The sequence below is a fragment of the Amphibalanus amphitrite genome, unplaced genomic scaffold, assembly GCF_019059575.1.
Source record: "Amphibalanus amphitrite isolate SeventyFive unplaced genomic scaffold, NRLGWU_Aamphi_draft 000496F_arrow, whole genome shotgun sequence".
Taxonomy (NCBI): domain Eukaryota; kingdom Metazoa; phylum Arthropoda; class Thecostraca; order Balanomorpha; family Balanidae; genus Amphibalanus; species Amphibalanus amphitrite.
In genome coordinates, this window is record NW_024881990.1 from 13,260 (window position 1) to 33,094 (window position 19,835).

The 19,835-nt window shown below is 51.4% G+C and overlaps 1 protein-coding gene across 2 annotated transcripts in view; it reads right to left on the bottom strand.

Annotated features, from left to right (window-relative positions):
- The window catches only part of LOC122392676 (transient receptor potential channel pyrexia-like), a 38,531-nt gene that overhangs the window by 9,903 nt on the left and 8,793 nt on the right, over positions 1-19,835 (bottom strand). The window contains exon 1 of one of the 2 annotated variants that reach the window (XM_043387815.1): positions 2,206-2,688. The exons of the other annotated variant lie outside the window; for it this stretch is intronic. Coding sequence (XP_043243750.1) covers positions 2,206-2,266 — 61 coding nt within the window. The 5' untranslated portion in view covers positions 2,267-2,688. Of the gene's footprint in view, positions 1-2,205; positions 2,689-19,835 lie in introns of those variants that run through there. 2 annotated transcript variants of the gene reach the window in all.

Below are 19,835 nucleotides of genomic sequence, written 5' to 3' on the forward strand. Positions count from 1 at the left end.
AGGCCTCTGGTGCCCCTGACAGGCTTGCGGTGCCCTTGGAAGGACTGGTGTCCCTGGGCCCTGACAAGCCTAAGGTGCCTCTGACAGGCCCCGTGGTGCCCTTGTTAGGCCTGTGGTGCCCCTGGCAGGCCTCTGGTGCCTTTGCTAGGCCGCTGGTACCCCTGCGCCCGGAGAGGACTGGTGCCCCTGAAAAGTCTGAAGTGCCCCTCGGCAGGCCCGTGGTGCCCCTGACAGGCCCAAGGTGCCCCTGCGAGGCCGGTGGTGCCCCTGGCAGACCTCTGGTGCCCCTGGCAGGTCTGTGGTGCCCCTGGCAGGTCTGTGGCGCCCCTGGCAGACCTGTGTTGACTGGTGCCCCTGCTAGGTCGCTGGTGCCCCTCACAGACCTGTGGTGCCCCTGGGCCTTGACAAGCCTGAGATGCCTGGCTATGACAGGCTTGTGGTGCCCCTGATAGACCAGTGGTGCCCTTGCTAGGCCTGTAGTGCCCCTGGCAGGCCTCTGGTGCCCCTGCTACCCCTGCGCCCGGAGAGGACTATGGTGCCCCTGAAAAGCCTGAAGTGCCTCTCGACAGGCCCGTGGTGCCCCTGGGCCCTGACAGGCCCAAGTTACCCCTGCGAGGTCGGTGGTGCTCCTGGCAGGCCTCTGGTGCCCCTGGCAGGTCTGTGGTGCCCCTGGCAGGCCTGTGTTGACTGGTGCCCCTGCTAGGCCGCTGGTGCCCCTCACAGGCCTGCGGTGCCCCTGGAAGGACTGTGGTGCCCCTGCCCCTAGGGGTGCTCATGGGCCCAACAGGCCCGTTGTGCCCCTGACAGGCCTGTCGTGTATACTTGCTAGACTTGTGGTGCCCCTGCTTCCTGGCAGGCCTGTGGTGCCCCTGGCGGGCCTGTGGCGCCCCTACAAGGCCGTAGGTGCCCCTGACAGGTTTGTGGTGTCCCTGGAAGGACTTTGGTGCCCCTGACAAGCCTGAAGTGTCAAGGACAGACCCTTTAGACGCCAGGGTCAAGTTCGTCGGACTGACAACGATTTGCTTACCTGATAACGTTCCTGGTAAGTACTCACTACTCAGCGTCCACAACATATATACACATAGCACATTCATATATACTTGCTTACAATTGGTAAATGTGTTGTGGCTAAGAGTTAAGATACTGACTAAAAATAAAAAATAAAAATAATAAAAAAACTGAAAATGGGGGCACCACCAAAATGAAGTGGACGAAATCCGTTGAGTTTTTAATTTTGGGTATAGGTAGGGGCACCACTTCGATTCATGACCCTCCCCTTGGAGTTTTCCTGGATCCGCCCCTGCGTAACGTGCGCCATTGAATTGCGAATACAGGACAACTGTTTCATTGGCAATTGCGGGAAAAGGTTGTATTATCTGTGTTGCATAATCAAGGTACTGGGATGTCGCCTGGCCCTGCAATATGTTGGTGCTAGGATAATGGTCCGTTACGTTAAAACAACCATTTATCTCATGTTTCGCCGATTTATCAATACCATAATCCTATTCCCATGTTCCCATTTTCCATAATCCTACATTGTACACCCTCATAGCCATAATATGAATCGTTTTTACTTGTTCTATAGACACTGTCATAAGCAGGGTTGTGCTTGACTCATGAGTCGAGTCAGAAATTTGACTCAACTCTGACTCAAATGAGTCAGATTTGAGTCGAGTCAGATAAAATGTTGAGCTGTTGAGTTGAGTCAGAGTTGAGTCGGACAAAAATATTAAGGTGTTGACTTGAGTCAGAGTTGAGTCAGTAAAATAACTTTTGACATTGAGTTGAGTCAAGAACATTTAGGAACATGAGTCAGCTGACTCAACTTTTTAGAAACAATGTATAGTATAAGTTTTTCATTCTCCCCCCGCTTAACAACTTAGGCCTGGCCCTGCTGCCGGATTTTTTCACCCCCCCCCCCCCCCCGCTCAACAACTTTTTTATCTGAGTCAATTTTGAGTCAACACACTTGACTCAACAAAAAATTTGAGTCAAGTTTGAGTCAACTCATATTTTCATTGAGCCGCTTGAGTCATGAGTCGAGTCAAGGGAAAAAACAGCTCCTTGTTTGAGTCAGAGTTGAGTCAGGGCATTCTGAAGTTGAATGATGAGTCGAGTCGGCAATTTTTTTTTTTAGTCGAGCACAACCCTGGTCATAAGAATGCTTGGAAGCCCGCGTTTGGATTAGTGAGTTGACCAGCCTACCCCAGTTTGACCCGATGGTAGAGTTGGGTGGCTCCTCTTCTTTCTGCTCCGTAGTCGACATCTGAGCCTCTTTTTATACCGATTGCCGGTTGATGGTAAACACACTCCACATGGGCCAGTCTCGCCAGTCAACAAATTCAGCCACACTGCATACTGTCTGTGAATTCAACCATATCGCGCTGTCCACCGGCAGCGGATGCCTGTCACTGTTCACTGTTCAGCACGGAATCGAGCCACACTGCACTGTCTATAACTAGCGACGGATGCTTGCACTGTTTGATACGCAATCAAACCACACTACACCACCCGGCGGCGGCGGATGTCCCGTTCACCACTTCGCCTAACCACTCTGCACCGTTCACCGGTTAGTCTGGTATCTGAGCACACCTTTCGCCGCGAGCTGCAGCTACACTGCATTGTCAGGCAGCTCTCGTCGCGAGCTAGAGCTGCACTGCCCCGTCAGGCCGCCGCTGATCGGGCACTGGTGCTTACTGATCCGGTGCGGTCTCGTCGCACCGCGGAGGCCCACTGACCGTGACGTTACCATGGTAATTTACCGAGCGAGTCCGTGCAGTGTGGCCGACAGACCGTGGATTGTGGGGGCTGCGCCGTGCCAGCCCTCGCCGATCGGTTATACTTGATACAGCCCGTCAGAGGGACGGAGTGATGACCTTCACCGCGTCATCGCCAGAGATGTAGCGTGTCTAGAGGCTGGCTGGTGGTTAGAAGCATGACTGAAGTAGCTGCAGCGAGCATGCAAGCAAACAGCAAACAAGCAAATACCGAAGTAGCTGCAGCGAACATACCAAGTGGCGCCGCAGCACGCGTGCAAAGTGCGTGGTCTCAACATGACTCATGCGGCCATGCCGTTACCGCCCTGGCCCGTCGGTATAATGTAATTAGCGTTCTGCCGGATTACCTGCTGTCAGCCATGTTTGTACCGCTTTGGAAACACCAACATCAACATCCAACAGGTCACTACTAGTCAACGCTACATATCGCCTGCTTCAACTAAGCACCAGGCAGGAAGACGCTACGTAGGTCCCCGTTCTCCATCAGCGCTCAGGAGTCGGCCATTTCTTCGGCATTCCTGCAGCTCCAGGCACCCGGCATCGGGCCGGGAAGTGTGCAGGAATAGTCTGCGATTGTAACACGCGGCCCCGGCGGATGCGGCGGCAAATATTTGGTGTCGGTGACCGGGCATGGAGTGCGCCTCAGTCGGGTGCAGAGTGAGGCGCCGGCGGGGAGAGGAAGTGGGATGATTGGAGGGGGCGTCCCAAGGGATGCAGGGCTGTCCAAACTGTCATATGGCTGTCCCAACTCATGTGGCTGCTATATGACTGCCTCAGGCAGGGCTGCGGAGTCGGGAGTCGGAGCTGGAGTCGTTCGTAGTCGACAATTCTGCCCGGAGTCGGAGTCGATTTTTGAAGCCGGAGTCGGAGTCGAAGTCGGAGTCACTCGAAAATCCATCGACTCCGCAGCCCTGGCCTCAGGTGTAGCAGGGCTGTCCCATCTGTGATAACCCGGCCCCAGCTGTCAAAGTGTGTGCAGCTGTCACATGGCGGCCTTCACTGCCGCAGGACTCTGTCGGTTGAGGCATTCCGCAGCGGCGGCGATAGCGTGTCAGTCGCTTCTCGGCTTCTCGCTTTCAGCAATGCCCTTGCCCTTTGTCTGCCGAGTGTTTCGGGGGCTCGGCATTATCTAGTCGTTGGGGACGAATAGTTTCGGCCATCTGCGCCTTCGCACTTCGCACCCTGCACCTTTTGTAAAGGGTAGGGGTACGAAGCAGACGTGCATGGATCTGGGAAAATGGATCTGGGATCCGATCCCACGGATCTTAATCTCAAATCCTCGGATCCTGCTACCTTAATTAAGCATTGCCGTGAAAGATAAGACTAGCATTTTGTATAAATTGTTCAGTTTTATTTCACAGCAAGAAAAACGATCAAATTTCGTCAGTTTTCCGACGCTGCGGTAGGGACAAATAGTTCAAAAACGACCACCCTTTATTGAACCCGCCAGTAACAGACAACGCAGTCGGATGCCACGACTCCAGAGAGTTTAACTGAGCCCACTTACAACACCTTGATGTATTGTATAACCCTGCAGGTGCACTGTGCAATCTGCATAAAACATGTGACTCCCATGTGTTACGGAGCCCGTCATCATGCCTTTGTGTGGTCTGACTGGCTAATTAAGGACACGTTCAGTCGAAATGTAACGATTATCATCTCGCGGGTGGTGGCGGCTGAAGAAAAATACATGGTAAATAATGTTGATAGCTTCATTTCTACATAGGCCAGCGCGGAAGCCTTGCGACAGTATTTTAGCCTTTACAAACCCGCTACCCATTAAAGACGGCTGTAGCCATCTGAGCTGCTCTCCCCGGTCGTTCTAATAGAGCCCAAAAACAATTAACATATTTACACTATATACCCACGCTGATAGAAGAAAGCCGTTCGTGGAGGGCGAGCTATTTACTGTGCCTGAGTTGCTTGCGAATGGGTGAAGCATATACGGTAATTTAGTTATGTGTAACATGCTCCTTATGATTACCTTTATAGCCTTGCATAACTTTACGAAAAGTACGTCAGTAAAAAATTTAGTTATGTGTAACATGCTCCTTATGATTACCTTTATAGCCTTGCATAACTTTACGAAAAGTACGTCAGTAAAAATGGTGATCTATGGGCAATCATTACCTACAGTTATTATTGAATGTAAAGCTTTGAAAGGATTTATGAAGCTACGTGCTGCTTTTTCTGATACATATGCATACGAGTATAATGTGCTCCGTAAGTCGTAGTAGCCTGTGAAGAGCAGAAAGCTTAATGTATTGCCCTTTACCTTACCAAATTTACTTGGTAGATAGGCTAAAAAAGTCAGCATCCAGCGCCCTAACTAAATACATTGTTGATTTAGGTAGTGTCCTCTGTGCATTTTCCAAATATGACGTACCGTCTCTTTCAATGTGGTGCAAAGGTACACTACGAATTAGTCCACATTCACGTTGTCGGTATATGTTAATCAACACTTGATGACTATTAATTGTTTTCCATCCCTTTGTCCGCCTTTGGTCGGCCCACCTGTGTCGTGTTTCTCCTTAGGCCGTCTTGTGCTGCAGTCCGGTTATTTGGTATAGAGCGGTGAGGACGCCCACCCGCGAGCCTGCTGCCCGGGGCGAGCACACGTGACCCCGCCCCTCCGTCAGCACCGTCCACACTCCACACCCCCTGTGTTCCGGCTGAATACAAATGGGCATCGATAGCAGGTGTTAGAACACGCCTCGCCACCCACAACGACCGCTTACCTGTCACATGTTCAGCGCCGATGCGCTGTCTTCGTGAGAAACGCATCCTGGCATGGATATATCAAACAGCATCGATGCTCCATTACTTATATCTATTTATTATTTAATATAACCAGCCCCGCGCGGGTTAACCCGCGCGGGGCTGGGGTCTCCAGCCGAACGCGCGGGGCTGGGGGGGGGGGTAAATTTTACCCCCCCTGTTATCTCCCGAACTAATGGTCCGATTTGGAAAATTCAAACGCCAATCGAAAGCTCTCATCACGAACTACTAAAAACATGTACTTAATTTAAAGTTTGAGGTCAAGGTCAAGGTCAGGTCAAGGGTACAAATTGCAAGTTTCTACAGTATCGGCCTTGCACCGTAGTTACCGAAGAATGGAGTCATGGACTGAGACTGATCGCCCAAAACGTGTTCTTAGGCTACCATGACAATATTCGTTGCATACAATATCATTCAGAGGTCAAGGTCAAGGTCAGGTCAGGTCAGGTCAGGTCACCAAAAAACAAAATATAGAAAAGGGCATGTGCGACACATGTTTTATGGGTCATTTTACTCATAGAATTCAATAGGCACACTCAATAAGTGATATGGACCACCTCTGGATGAATTTCAGGTCGAGGTCAGGTCAAGGTCAGGTCAAGTGAGGTCAAATTTTGATGTTGGTTGTTAAGGCCTAAAAAGGTGTCTATCTGATGCAGTTTTTCACGGCGAATCGAATGGTGCTATTTTTGTTTCCCTACGAGGTCTAGAACTTCCAAAAAAGTCATTTTTCAAAAAAAATTGTGTGTCGTGATGTCATAAAATTTTGAATAACTCCCACATTTTTGAACTGATTCTTCTAAAATTTGGTATGTCGGTGCACATAGACCACTTCTCTGACATATATTCCGGTTTTTTCGATAGACTCAAAATTTTGGATTTTATAATGATTTTCCCAAAAAAGTCAGTTTTTTGAAAAAATTTAGGCCAAAATCCAAAATTTTCAAAAAACCGAGATAGCCATTTGATAGACAAAGTAAAATTACGTATAACCTTTTTGTTACGTCTTGATTCCTTTAAAAATGAAGATGGTAGCGGCGTTTGAACTTTTGCCGTTTTTGAGGCGAAAATGGCGAACATGACGTCACTAAAACGTCAATTTCTCAAAAATTTTCCGACGGATTTTGCTCAAATTTTCAGGGAACGTGTCAAATTGATGTAAGAAAAGGTACTGAAAGTTTTGCGGCGCTGAGCGCCGCCGTTTTTGAGATATCGCAAAAATTCGCGAGGGGGGGTAAAATTTACCCCCCCCCAGCCCCGCGCGGGTTAAGTAACGTTTCGCTAGATCGTTTCGTCTAACCTTATTCTTACCTAACTGCCTACTGAGAAGTGAAAATGGATGAAGCGTTTACTACGTGCTCAACATTTTTGCCGGTGCCGGCCATTCACCGTGCCCGCCATTGAAGAGAGACGTGGCGGGTCATTGGCGCCTCGTCATCGGAAATAATTTCGGCCGATTTAGCTATCAGCATCGGCCGCCTTTCATGTTCATTAGATATGGGCGGGACAGATAATTACATGGTTTTCGAGGGAGGTCCATTAGAGCCTCCACTTGCGCAACCGAGCCCCGAATATCGCATTGGTCGCGGTCAGTTCGTTTGGCACTGATCGCGAGACGGGAGTGGTGAATGGTCTCCGGACGGACCTCGCCCCCTCCCCTCTCAGTCAGAGATATGTACGGGGACGGGGAGGCGTTTCGGACCACCCCCGGTGCCTGGAGTGCCGATGACGTCGACCCGCTACGACTCTATCGTCGGTAATGGCTTTGGGCACGTGCGACGCCACCAGGTGTTTCGTTCCTGTGCCGCCAGGTGGCAGGGGCGGCCTGGACGGGTCGGGGTAGCATGCGACACCTGGCGGAGCGGTATCTGTCAGCTGCACTGAAAAAAATCGGGGAACCCCATTTCTTACAATCTGACACCACATACTCCAAAATATTCCTAAATTAGGCTCCGTTTTCATGATTTTAGGATGTCATGGGTGTTGTGACACCCGACACGGGAGCCCCATTACCTTTTGACGCCGCAAAAATGTACATGACCCCCTTGGGAGAGGTTCGGCTAGCGAACTCCCCAAAAATTGCAGGCCAAAAAAATTGGAGTGTCGCTGAGACACCCCCGTTGAAACCCCTCTGGGGTGTTATTATCCTGGAGTGACACCCCGTGTTTTCAGCTTCAAATCCTACCGATAGATGGCGCAAACTAAAGTTAGTAAAATCGGGACCTGTTTTTCACGAATGGCTGGTGCATGTTTGGAGCTAAGGCAAAAGCGTGCATAACGTAGAGTGGCCAACTATATCATGATGATATCTAGACTGATTACCGTGTCATACGTTGGTCGTGCACACTACAGGGCGCCGCAAGGCCGCGAACGGAAAGAGTAACTCCTCACCCGGTTATAAATATAGTCTGAGATTCTCGTTCCGAAGGACATTTAATCCTCGCCGGGAGTTTTTCGGAAGTATAGGGGAGTGAAACTTCTCTGAGAGATTGCTTGCTGAAGGCGCGGGGTTCCCCGCGTGGGGGTCAGGAACAATATGGGGAGTTATATCAGAAAAATAGGGGAGTTGAGCTGCTATATTTTACACCCTAATTTGGGAGTTTGACACCCTGTCGGGTGCTTAGGGACCAAAAAGGGGTGCTCGGCTGATATTTGAGGGGTGTCACCTGCAGTCTAACGGAACCCCATGTGGGCCGGCGCTGACCCCCCTTTAGCGGCTGCGACTCCCCACTATGCACTGAAAACAATTCAACCCGCGTACAGCGAGTAAAACCTGCTGCTGGCGGGTACACCTACCCACCACCTAATTTGACACTCTACCAGCGGGTGCGTTTACCCGCATATCGCAGGCTGTCAACCCGAGTATATTGTGTACCTAACCCGCATAGGATGGGGACTCAACCCACACACAGAAGGCAACCTACCCGTTCGCAGCGGGTACACAATCCGCACATGGCGTATTACCTGCGCTGCGTGGGTTGGGAACTCGCTTTCTGCGAGTAAAAATATCCGCTGGTAGGGTGTCCAAATCAGCTGGAGGGTAAAGTACCCTCCAGTGGCGGCGTTCAAGGAGGAAAACGCCGCCAACCCGCCGGGATTCGAACCCGATATCTTTGATATTGCAAACCGATGCGCTACCAACTGCGCCACAGGCGACCTGACGCAAAGCGACTGAAATGTCGGTGTATATCAGATTAAAGTGAAGAACTGACGGCGGACTCAATACAGAAAGTAAAAAGGCTTATCTTAGACAATTGACATGAATCCGCCTAAAGTGTTTTAAACATTAAGGAATAGTTTGGACAAATATTTCATTTGCATCGGGAAATATTTATTTATCCAGGCTTATTTTTACCAATAAAATGTGCTAAGAACGGTCTGCAAACTTCACCACAATGCGCCAGATTCGCGGACTACAGAATATTCTGCTGAGCGTTCCAGCGAAATATTCTGCCGGCCAAGACGAGAAGGGCTGAAGCAGGCCGGCGCATGCATGGCCTTGGACCGGCGTATGCAGGCAGCGGCAGCTTCCGCAGAAAAATCCAGAAAGTCCACGTGGTCATCATGGCATGCGTGATCAAGGCAACCTGCGTATAGCATGTCACTTACCTTGGCGCAGCGAGTTACACGATGCAAAACCTGCGTGATGCGCTTACTCCGTGGGCGCGAGTAACGCCTGCCGCCACAACCCGCTGCGGACGAGTGATTGACCCCGCCAGAGGAGGTTTCATGTATCCGCGCATGACGGGTTGCTGTTTTACCCGAGTATAGCGGGCGTTGACACCCGTGAAGCGGGTGAAAGCTACGATGATAACGGGATGCTCTGCGAAACGCGGGAAGCTAAACGGGTAGTCAGCCTACCCGGCAGCAAAAACTCGCGTAGAGCGGGTAATTTCTTCAAAATACCCGCGATACTCGGGCCAACTCGCAATCCGCGGGTTGAATTGTTTTCAGTGTGCGTCGAAACCCTCCTGGGGTGTACGCCAAACACCCCATTTATAATAGCTCAGCGACTCCCCTCAAAACACCCCACTCGGGTGTTATTTTTGACATGACCGTCAATACCCCGTACAGGGTGTCATTTTTTCTTTCAGTGTGGGTCTACGTCTGGGGGAACTGACAGCTCCAGCAGGCCTAATTTGACTACCCATGAGGTTCTGAAGGGAAGCCCTCGGGTGTTGAGGCGAGGCAGTTGCTCTGCCATAGACACTGCCACCTGGCGAGACGGTGCCTCTGAGCTTGGCTTTGAGCTCAATACCTACCTCTGCTTTGCTATGAGCACAATACCTCTGCCTTGCTTTGAGTTCAATACCTCTGAGCTCAATTTGACTATCCACGCGGTCAGAAGAGAGGGTAACACTTTCTGCAGTATGACAGATTGATCTGCCATTGAGCACGGGTTTCGCAGTGAAGCGAGGGCTGCTGAGCAGCTGATCATCTACATATTAATTAAGGTATAGCGAGGTACCCGAAATCAAATTCGACCTTTCTATCCTCAGGATAAATCCTTCCTCGTCCTTTAGCACAATGCCGTGTGCGGACTGACGCGTCCCCCTACCAGACCGTAGGGTTCAAACCCGAAACGAGCGTACCCTCCGGATTGACCATCTGAGCGCCTGGACGGATAGCTTGTCCAACCGAGACGCTATCGTCCTAACAGACTCAGCCTATCCCAGCAAGATAAACGCTTAAAATACGCATGAAATTAACGGAAACCGCACCATCATGCGGGCATTTAAAATGTATTCTTTGAAGAGTAGACCGTAGCGACTATCGTAGCTATACAACTCGCTAAACGCCGTGATAACGGTACCATTCAATGGCTTAATTAAGAGGTTAATGGCCTAGCTTAGGGCACCTACAGCAATAATTAACCAGAACAAATTAATCACTGTTACCAAACTGGCAGTTACAAACACCGTCTATGACACACGCCGTCTTCAGAGAGCAGAGTGAAAGCTGCCCGGAACTCCAGTAATGCCCGTCTCCTCCAAACCCATTGGGTTGTAAATGATCGGCCTGAAAGCAGCCGTCGTGACACGCGGCTTTGCCCAATCAGACTAAAAACCGCAGTAACAGACGTCACAAAAAGATCGTGAACATCTTCATTAGCCTCTCCGCAGGGGATGGAGAAGTTAATCGTAGGCCGGTTATACGGTCACATCATTGGGGCTGTCGGGTCATGACCTCTGCTGAGTGAGTGAAAGACCACCCACCGTGGAGGGGGGGGGGGGGGTGCCAAAGGGACACTCCAGCCACACACGATTCCAGAAACTACGCAGACATCGACACAAAACTGGGGCCATTGACGCGTTGCTTACGTGTGGACAATGTGTAGAATCTGTGTCATGTGTACCTAACGGTTTCCAGGAATTCGATTATTTCGAGCCAAGCTGCGTAGGCATTCGACGCATCTTGCTCATCAGTGCTTTACGAAACACGCAGTACAAGAAATCAGATATCTTCATGCATGTCTTGTCATTAGAAAACCAATCAAGGATGATGTTCTTGTAGTAAAAGAGCACAACGGAAACCTGTCTGTCATGTTCATTTAGCGTTGCACCCAATGTTGTTTCGCGCAATGTCCGCCGGCCACTGATAACACGTCACACTTATGACGTACGAGCGTTAGTGCACGTCAGATCATCAGCACGTCACAGCCGGGCAGCTACGCACCGTGAATACCAATTCAGCGAGACCAGGCACGAATGGTGAAACGTCCAGAAAGCAGCAGCATACTGATCGCCAGAAAACCCGCTAAAATTTCCTGCCGTGATTTGTGGTATAATAACCGGGAGCAGAGCAGCAGAGCAGCTCTATTTAGGGGCACATCCATCAGTGCAAGGGAGGTAGCGTAGTAGGGAATAACTCACCGGTACGGCATTGACCCTGCCAGGGCCCGTATGATGTTCGCTTTGCGGGCGGCGGCGATCGTTTTAAGCAGGTCAGTGCCTACATATACGGGCTGATTTAGTGTGAGACCGCTCGCCTCATGGCCGATTGGTGAGGCACGCCGCCGAGCCGGTCTGTGGGTTTTGACTGGTTTACACCGGGTCAGCTCACAGAGGTCACCGTCTGTGTGACCTCTCACGGCGGTGGGTGTCGCCGAGCGGTGCATCCTGAGGCTGTTCGGTACGACCTGGGTCACATTGGTCATCGGTAAATGACCTCTCACGAATAGGTGCGATGGTCGGAAAGAATCACCATGATGACCTGCCATGATGATGAACCACCATGATGAAGCTTTAACCAATGAGTCATTTGGCAATTATTAGCCCTCTGTCTTGTGCCTTCTCCCACAGTGTTTTGTCGTCTGTTTCTGTCCCTCTGCTATTTTATGTGCAATCCTTCCTCTATTCACAACCATCTTCTTCTTTTCTCCACCTTCCTTTTTCATTCCTCCCCTCTTCTCTTTGTCTTCCATCCTCTACCGCACAGAACTATAACCATAGCACGATAGCAGCCTCCGCTGCTCCAGCCGACCACCCACAGTATCACATACCCACACCGCCCGGGGCGTCAGTCTGCCGCCAGGTACCGGTGGACTCGGCGGCATCGGTCAGATCTGACCGTCGGCTCTAGATCAGCTCCGTCAGACGGGTTTACGGTTAATCAATGCGCCGTAGCGCCGCTAATTTGCTCTGCTTCTCACCCAGCAGAACATCTATAAAAACGGTAGTTCGGGACTGGTTAGGCAGCAAAGGAGCATGGCTGATGCGTCATGTGACGTGGTTATTAGGTACTGGTCAGAATTGATGGTCCTCCTGACATCAAATGCAAGCATTTTACGCCGTGAAGTCCCAATTGCGCGTCAACGTTCGAATTTCGATGCCAGAAGTCCTGGTTCGGAGTACGATAGTTCATGGGGACTGGGTTTGACATTCGATTAGCCGGCACTGTCGACGTATAGGATGTCGTTAAATTTCATCACCGACAGCCATGACGACTGTTTAAGGCGCCGGCCGCATCGTCTAACCTGTGTGACCTCTTTGACCCGTCTGATCTCTGTGACCTTAGGGCATGTCACGCCTAGCTCTGTTGTGGAATGAGTCTTACGACCTTAGCGGTTAGGGAAAACTAGGCAGGCACGTGAGATGAGAGACAAACAGACAGACATGGGAGGGAGAGAGAGAGAGAGAGAGAGAGAGAGAGAGAGAGAGAGAGAGAGAGAGAGAGAGAGAGAGAGAGAGAGAGAGAGAGAGAGAGAGAGAGAGAGAGAGAGAGAGAGATAGAGAGCGAGAGATAGAGAAAGACAGACAGACAGACAGACAGACAGACAGATAGACACGAGGGAGAGAGACGTTTATTTGTATGTCTGTATGAAGCCATTGTGACGTCAATGTGACCCGAAATGTGACGTCATTGACGTCCACTGGTGGTGGTTTCGTCAGTGTCTGGGAGGACAAAGCGGACCTGTCTGTGCGGCGGGCGGCTCCCCACAGCCTTTCCTAAGTCCTAACAGCGCTGGCCAGCACCACCTCCCCGATCCAACAGCTCCCAGCAGAGCTGACGCAGCTCGCAACCACGCCGAGAGCTGCCGTAAGCCGGTAATCTCCAGCTTCTTCTCTGGCTTATCGGGGCCAACAGGGACGAACAGAGGCTGCTGGGGTGATTTAACTGGCATGTCTCAGTCGGGTGGCGTGCGGTGGGAGCCAGGCTTCCCTTGCAGGTATTTGGGACGCCTTGCTGTGCCTTTGTCAGTCTCGGAGGCTGCTGGGATGAAGCGAGCCTTCACGGGAGGTCAGCGAGTCACAGGGGAACAGCCGGTCGCTGATGTTAAGGTGCAGCTGGTGTGGCCGTGACCTGGGCCAGCAGAGAGCTGAGCTGGACGACGCTCGACAGAGAGGAGGGAACACTGCCGACAGTAGACACACTGGACATGATTGGACATTGGACAGGGGACAGAGAGCTGGGCCGTTCCACGCCACCGTTCTGTAACGGCAAACGAGTGATGCTTCCCGCCAGCCGTGCTATGGCAGTGACGTCTGTCATGGGAGGCGGGAGCACGCAAAGACAGTGCAGTGTGAGTGGTACTGGTCTGTGATGCCCACTAATAGTAATGCCAGCAGCAGGGCTGAAGGCGTTGTTAGACATTGTTGGACGCTGCCACTTACCACTGAGGCTGAGACAGCTCGGTCACGCCACGAACAAAACTATAACGGCGGCCATTCATGCCCACCGCCCACCCCTTCACCGTTTGCCGTTTGTTAGAGAGTAGCCGCTGAGCAGGTCACAGAGCGGTTAGGCTTCCCGCGGCGGCAGCCTCCCGTTTTTGATCACGTCTGGCTCGTGTGTACGGCCCTATTCATTCCGGCATCCCGCTAACGAGGCTTCATGGAGAGCCCCGGCCCTGCTGCTGGAGAGGTTTCTCCCGTCCGTCCATGACTCCGTGACTCCAGGTCTTGACTCGGTGACTCAGAGGTCGGACGAGTCATAGGGTTACCGGGACTAGCTGGCGGTGATAGGAAAATGCCTGGGTGGCGCCTGGCGGTTGCATCTTACTGCCGCGACAGTCATTGGAGGGAGATGAACGGGATGAACGGGAGCGGGGAAATCAAATGGGTATGTTGGAGGAAAAATAATAGATTCGATTACACATTGGAATGGAAAGACAGAGAGAGAGAGAGAGAGAGAGAGAGAGAGAGAGAGAGAGAGAGAGAGAGAGAGAGAGAGAGAGAGAGAGAGAGAGAGAGAGAGAGAGAGACAGACAGACAGACAGAGAGACAGAGAGACAGAGCGAGAGAGAGAGAGAGGGAGAGAGAGCGATAGAGAGAGAGAGAGAGAGAGAGAGAGAGAGAGAGAGAGAGAGAGAGAGAGAGAGAGAGAGAGAGAGAGAGAGAGAGTTATTATATGGAAGCAGACAGGGAGGAGAGCCAAGACAGAGGTCGGCGGAATGGCTGTAACAGGCCACTCGGTATATCTGGAGAGCAGCTCTTCATCCAGCCCTGCCTGCGGGTGACGTAACTCCCGTGACGGCCCCTCACGGAGTGCCATTGACGCCGGCCACAATGGCACACGACTCCCGACTTCAGATCTGAATGGAGACCCATGCTGCGGAGATACCATCGGCTGTATACTGGAGAGAGTCGGCTGGATGCTGGTGTTGGTTTGGTCGCTGTTTGGTGCTCCCTTATTGGTTCTCTCGCCGAGCTCTCATCCAAGCCATGCCACAGCACAGTCACCCACTCAACATTCTCCCTTATTTTATCACCCAACCTCTGTCCGCCATCTCGCCACAGAATACCGCGCCGCCCCACCCACTTACCCACTGCATCCAACATTCTCCCCCATCCTCCCACCCAGCCCCGCCCGCACCGTCTCACCCCAGCACGTTCAGACCGTTAAAGCCGTCCCTGGCGAGTCGTGCCGGCAAATTATCCAATATCCACCAGCCCCATAACTCAAAGAGGCCGCCTCATTGGCCATTGGACACAATTTGAACAGTGCAGCCGGCCCCGTCTGGATGACATACCGTGGAGTTACCACTGTGTGCACTGTGCAGTCCATGGACAGGGGTTCTCTTGGCGCTGGCTGAGGTTGGTGTGAGAGCAAGCACCAAAAAGTGCCCTGTGATGTACCCCTGAGACCGTCTAAGCCCGCCGTTAGGGTGGAGTGTGCGCTGTTGCTGTTGGCGAGCTGGCACAAGCGCCGGGTTGTCTGGAAGGGGCAGAAACCAGGCGGTGAAATGCTAGGGTCGATGTACAGGGTGATTTTTTTTACTTGTTAAAAAGTAATGAGGTTTAACGGCGCTAAAATGCAAATATATATTGTAAAATTATATACCAGCATGACGAGCATTCTGGGACATTTTGATTTCATGCAGACACGATGTGAAGGAACGTCCATCGTGTATTTTACTTGTGCTTGAAGTTACCCCCTCTCTCACCAATACGAATCAGCCCGCCTGAGCACGTGTTGAACAGCACCATGGACTCCCATGCTCATTAGGCGGACTGAAAAGGCTCCTATCACCCATTTTCAGCTCTGCCAGATATTTCCAATGTTTTCTTGTTATATCTGCCATACCTGGGTCCAAAAATTAGAAGTCTAGAAAGGGCAGGTCGAGGATTTTGCTACTGGCGGCCCTGGTGGTGTCTGATTCGCTGTTTTTGTTTCTCCCTGAAGACTGATTCTTCAGAGGCTGCAGATACGCCAGATGGACCGTTTGAAGGTTATTCATGACTACAAGCTTGTTCGTACATTATTTGACGTCTTTCTGAGGCATCTCCTTGATGATCGTATGCTTCGAACTGCCTCAATGCTTCAAAATCATCGTTTTGTGTCGTTCCTTACTGAACGGCGGTGGACCATGCGTGCCCGATTGGTGGGACATTTTCCGGCTCCATTGGGGCCGAGGCCTTCGGTTAAAAGGGACAAATCATGACACCATGCAAAATGTCCCAGATTTATCTATCACGTGCATTGCTTTTTTGCACAAGATTTTTCGATTTAGGGACCACCATTGACGTTTACTTTTTAACAGTTAAAAAAAATCACCCTGTATATTTTACTCTGCTCTGCTCCTCCAAAGAGCAGTGTGTTAGCCGCGGCTGATATACGCGACCGAATTCAACAGAGAAACAAACAGTGCTTCTCGAACCTTGTATGGATGGGCTTCCCACTTGTGATTGCTGGATGCTTTTTATGACGTCTCTATAAGCGATTTAAAAATAGACTTCGCGACTTCACAAATAGTTAGGTACTAGGAAAGCTCGACTACGCCGTTCATAGCATCTTTGCCAACTAAGTCGACGAGAACTGTGCCTACTGCCTAAGGCTGAGGCCCTATGGCATCCCCTTAGACTTGAGTATACCGTTTTACAGTGATCCCAATCAGACTATAAGGTGCTAAATCGTCCATTTACTGTGCTATATTTAGCAGAGAGCTCGACAGGTCTCCACTCTCTATAGCCCCTTGCTCTCGTATATAAAATTCACCGTGATTGTATCAGTGGCTCTAACGTAAGGGCACCGTCAACTCTCATAGTACAGGCTCACTCCGCTAGCACCCACCCACGTATTCTCACTCATACACATAACCATTCGCATAGTCATATATTCCTGTCATATTGCTCTCGCTAAGCGAGCATGAACCTTCTCTGCAAGGAGTGGTGTCTGGTAATTTCTGCGGGCCGAGGGTATAGGTACTTCGTGTCTTACATGTCAGACTTGGCCCATATAACGCGGGTTAGTGAGGACAGGACGACGGACCGCAGTTGTGTCAAGTGAAGTCCCTGAGGTGCGTCAAAACCTCGCGTGGGATGTCGATAAGCCTGACTGGGTGGCAAAGGTAGTTGATGTTACCGGACACCCGAATGGAAGCGTGATACGAATGTTGTCATTTAACCGAGAACCGAGAAGATGGATTGTTGATAAGAAAATGAATAATTTATATTTCGTTAAATTAATGTGCTTTTTCACAAAGTGCGGCGTACTGAACCGGATCAGATACGGATACGAATACTGGATACAACTGCAGCTCAACCATAAAAGCAAAGGCGTCAATTGCAATCAGCATGAATGGTAAATTACTAGGTAGTGTAACTTACCACTAAATGTCATAAAAGCGCCTGTGCGTTTGTCGGAATTCATTGTCCAGCGCTGCTCGAGTTATCAGCGAAGCCAATAAATCACCAGAAACATGAATGGCGTGCGGTTACGCCGTCGCATCTCGCATGTATTATGCTAATGTCCCATTCCTCGGCTCGCATGCAACAGGCGATAACCGATGCGGTCGGTCAGTCAGCTGACATTCCGTGACCGATACCGTGCCGTGCACGGCTGGCGGCAACACGCGGCCAGGTAAATTGGCCGAGTGTTTGCCCACCGGCCGGTCGCGTGGGCCACGTATATGATGATGGGGTGATGTCGTCGAGCAGGACTTGGTGACAGGAGGTGATGGCCATTGGTCCTGGGGAAGTGGGGACGGATGGTCGTGGATACGGCACGTGGTGGTTGACAAGACAGGATGGCAGGCAGTTAAACCATTGGCCCTTGCGACCAGCACGCCGGCTACATGCGTTATAACAGAGCATGCACTCATATTTGCAGTCCCACGCCGACGCGTCCGCAACATGGAGCCGTGCCATGGCCGGAAACCGCTCCCGCCTCCTCGGTGCAAAGGGCAGGTCGGAACGGTGCGAAAATGAAAGTAAGTGTGTCAATTTCGACCTGGATCTGCGCGTGATGGTTTCACTGGCGGCTCGCTCCGGCCCGGAGCGATATGCCGGCAAGGATTCAGGCCTGCTGGCACGCAACCATCGTCTCAAAGTTCGTCCCAAAGAGTTGATCGGTACGATGCGTCACCATTCATGATTATCGTTTTCATTTTCAGGATATGGTAATTGGGCGTTGTGCGGAAGGAGTTAAAGTGATCTTCGTCCTTCTCTTCTGCAGTTTTGGAGCATCGCATTTGCGACTATTTTATGTTAGTTACAGAGCACTGTCCGTTATCAGATATCTCACAACATCTACCTAATAAAGCTCATTTATACGAAGAGCGAAAAGCTCCGCATTTAACCTTTTGCACAATTGGAACTTATCTAACAGCACTGTCGTATTCTCGAGTAGGTCTATGTATATGGTGCGCTGGCGTCACCATTGTTCTGGTGAATGACGATGCCACGTTCTGCAGGCTCCGGGGAACTTGCGATGAACTTGGTCGTGCAGTGGAATGGTTCGCAGGACATCATATTCACGACTGCGTGATTTGCAGGATCACGTTCATCTCATGATGCCAAGACCAGCTCAGATGATTGTGAAGTCGGCAGTGATAAAGACGCAGCCGTGACCAAAATTTCTGGGCCACCTTTTTACTGCCGTGCTGCTTATCCAAAGATTAGCCGTATTCTGGCAATCTGTGTAAACCCCACGCTATTCCCGGCTTCGTGCCGAGCCCCTGCTCTCAGCTCAGGGCTGAGTGACGTCAAGCTCGGCACGTTTTGGTCTTAAGTTCGTCAGAGCGGCGAACTTCACAGCACAAAAACTAATAACGGCAGCTGTTCCCAGCAGAGTGTGGAGACTACTCCGGCCAAAAATAGAGGTGCGGCCGGTGCGATTCAGTCAAGAGTCGTGACATATGCCCTGCACGGTGCCTTGTCCTCTGCATATCTGACGAAAACTGTATCTCCTTTGACTCTTCTCACCTGCCAAAATATCTAAAGCCAAGTCAGTTTTAGAAACGGTAAAAAGATCGCAACTCCGACAAAATCAAAATATCTTGATTCTTGATAGCGTTTGTGATAAGCGCGCGTGTTAATCTCCATGCTTAGCAGCAGAGCATTTGCATCTGGCAGATCAGTGTATGCCGCTGGCATTGTGTGTTTAAATATTTTTAAAATAACTAAAGAAGCTCCTAAATGCGGAACAACGTTCTTAACAGACATTAGAGAAAAAGTGCGATGATAGGTAGGTATTCTGCTTTCACTATGGCAAGCTCAAGTGAGGTGTTCTCGGCCATGAGAATGGGGTGGCATCCAATTAGCAATATCGTTATCCGACAATTTACCGACGGTCATTAAATCCGCCCCCGAACCAGTCCACAGACGCTGCTGGCTTCTGAGCCGATAATATGGTCTGTGCTCCCTCCTCTCACTACGTCATCGGTGAGAAACTTTTATCCGACCGAATCCGATTGCGGTGCTCCGCAGCTGTGCCGCTAACACCGCTACCGGTACCTGTCTACTGTCTAGAATCCCCCCGCTAGCCTATGGGGATTGGGGAGCCCGCCAGCTGGCGTGGTAGCCTCCCTCACCAGCATCACAGTCACCATTGCCTTCTACCATCGGATATAGATCCTCACCAGTTCCGACACTCTCATCGGCACCCGACCGTCCTCGCCCCCTGCGTCGCGAGACGACCTCAGCGCGTGCGTTGCACCCGTGACGCCCTTGGCCGACGTGACGGGGTGTGCACTGTGGCGCACATACCGTTATACGCGACGGGGGAGCGGGCATGCAGCGGGGAGGGGTGGGGGCGGCAGCACTGCACGGCCGACCGTCCTTAGCGCAGAGGTCGGCTGTCACTCGGGTGGTCGGCGGGGACGTGTCGCCACCAGAGAGGGGGGGGGGGGGCAGCGGCGCACGCCGTGTCAAAGCGAGTCACGTGACCGCTTCATCATTGCGAGGCTGCAATGCCCGCGGTGGGGCTGCCCCTTCTCTGACCAGCTGTGGTTGCGGCCACGTTGCGGCGAGGCTGCACAGTGGACGTGTCGGCCAACCGCCATGTCCAATTCATCACCCCTCTAACGACCAATGATTTAGTCGGAGCAGCTAACATGAT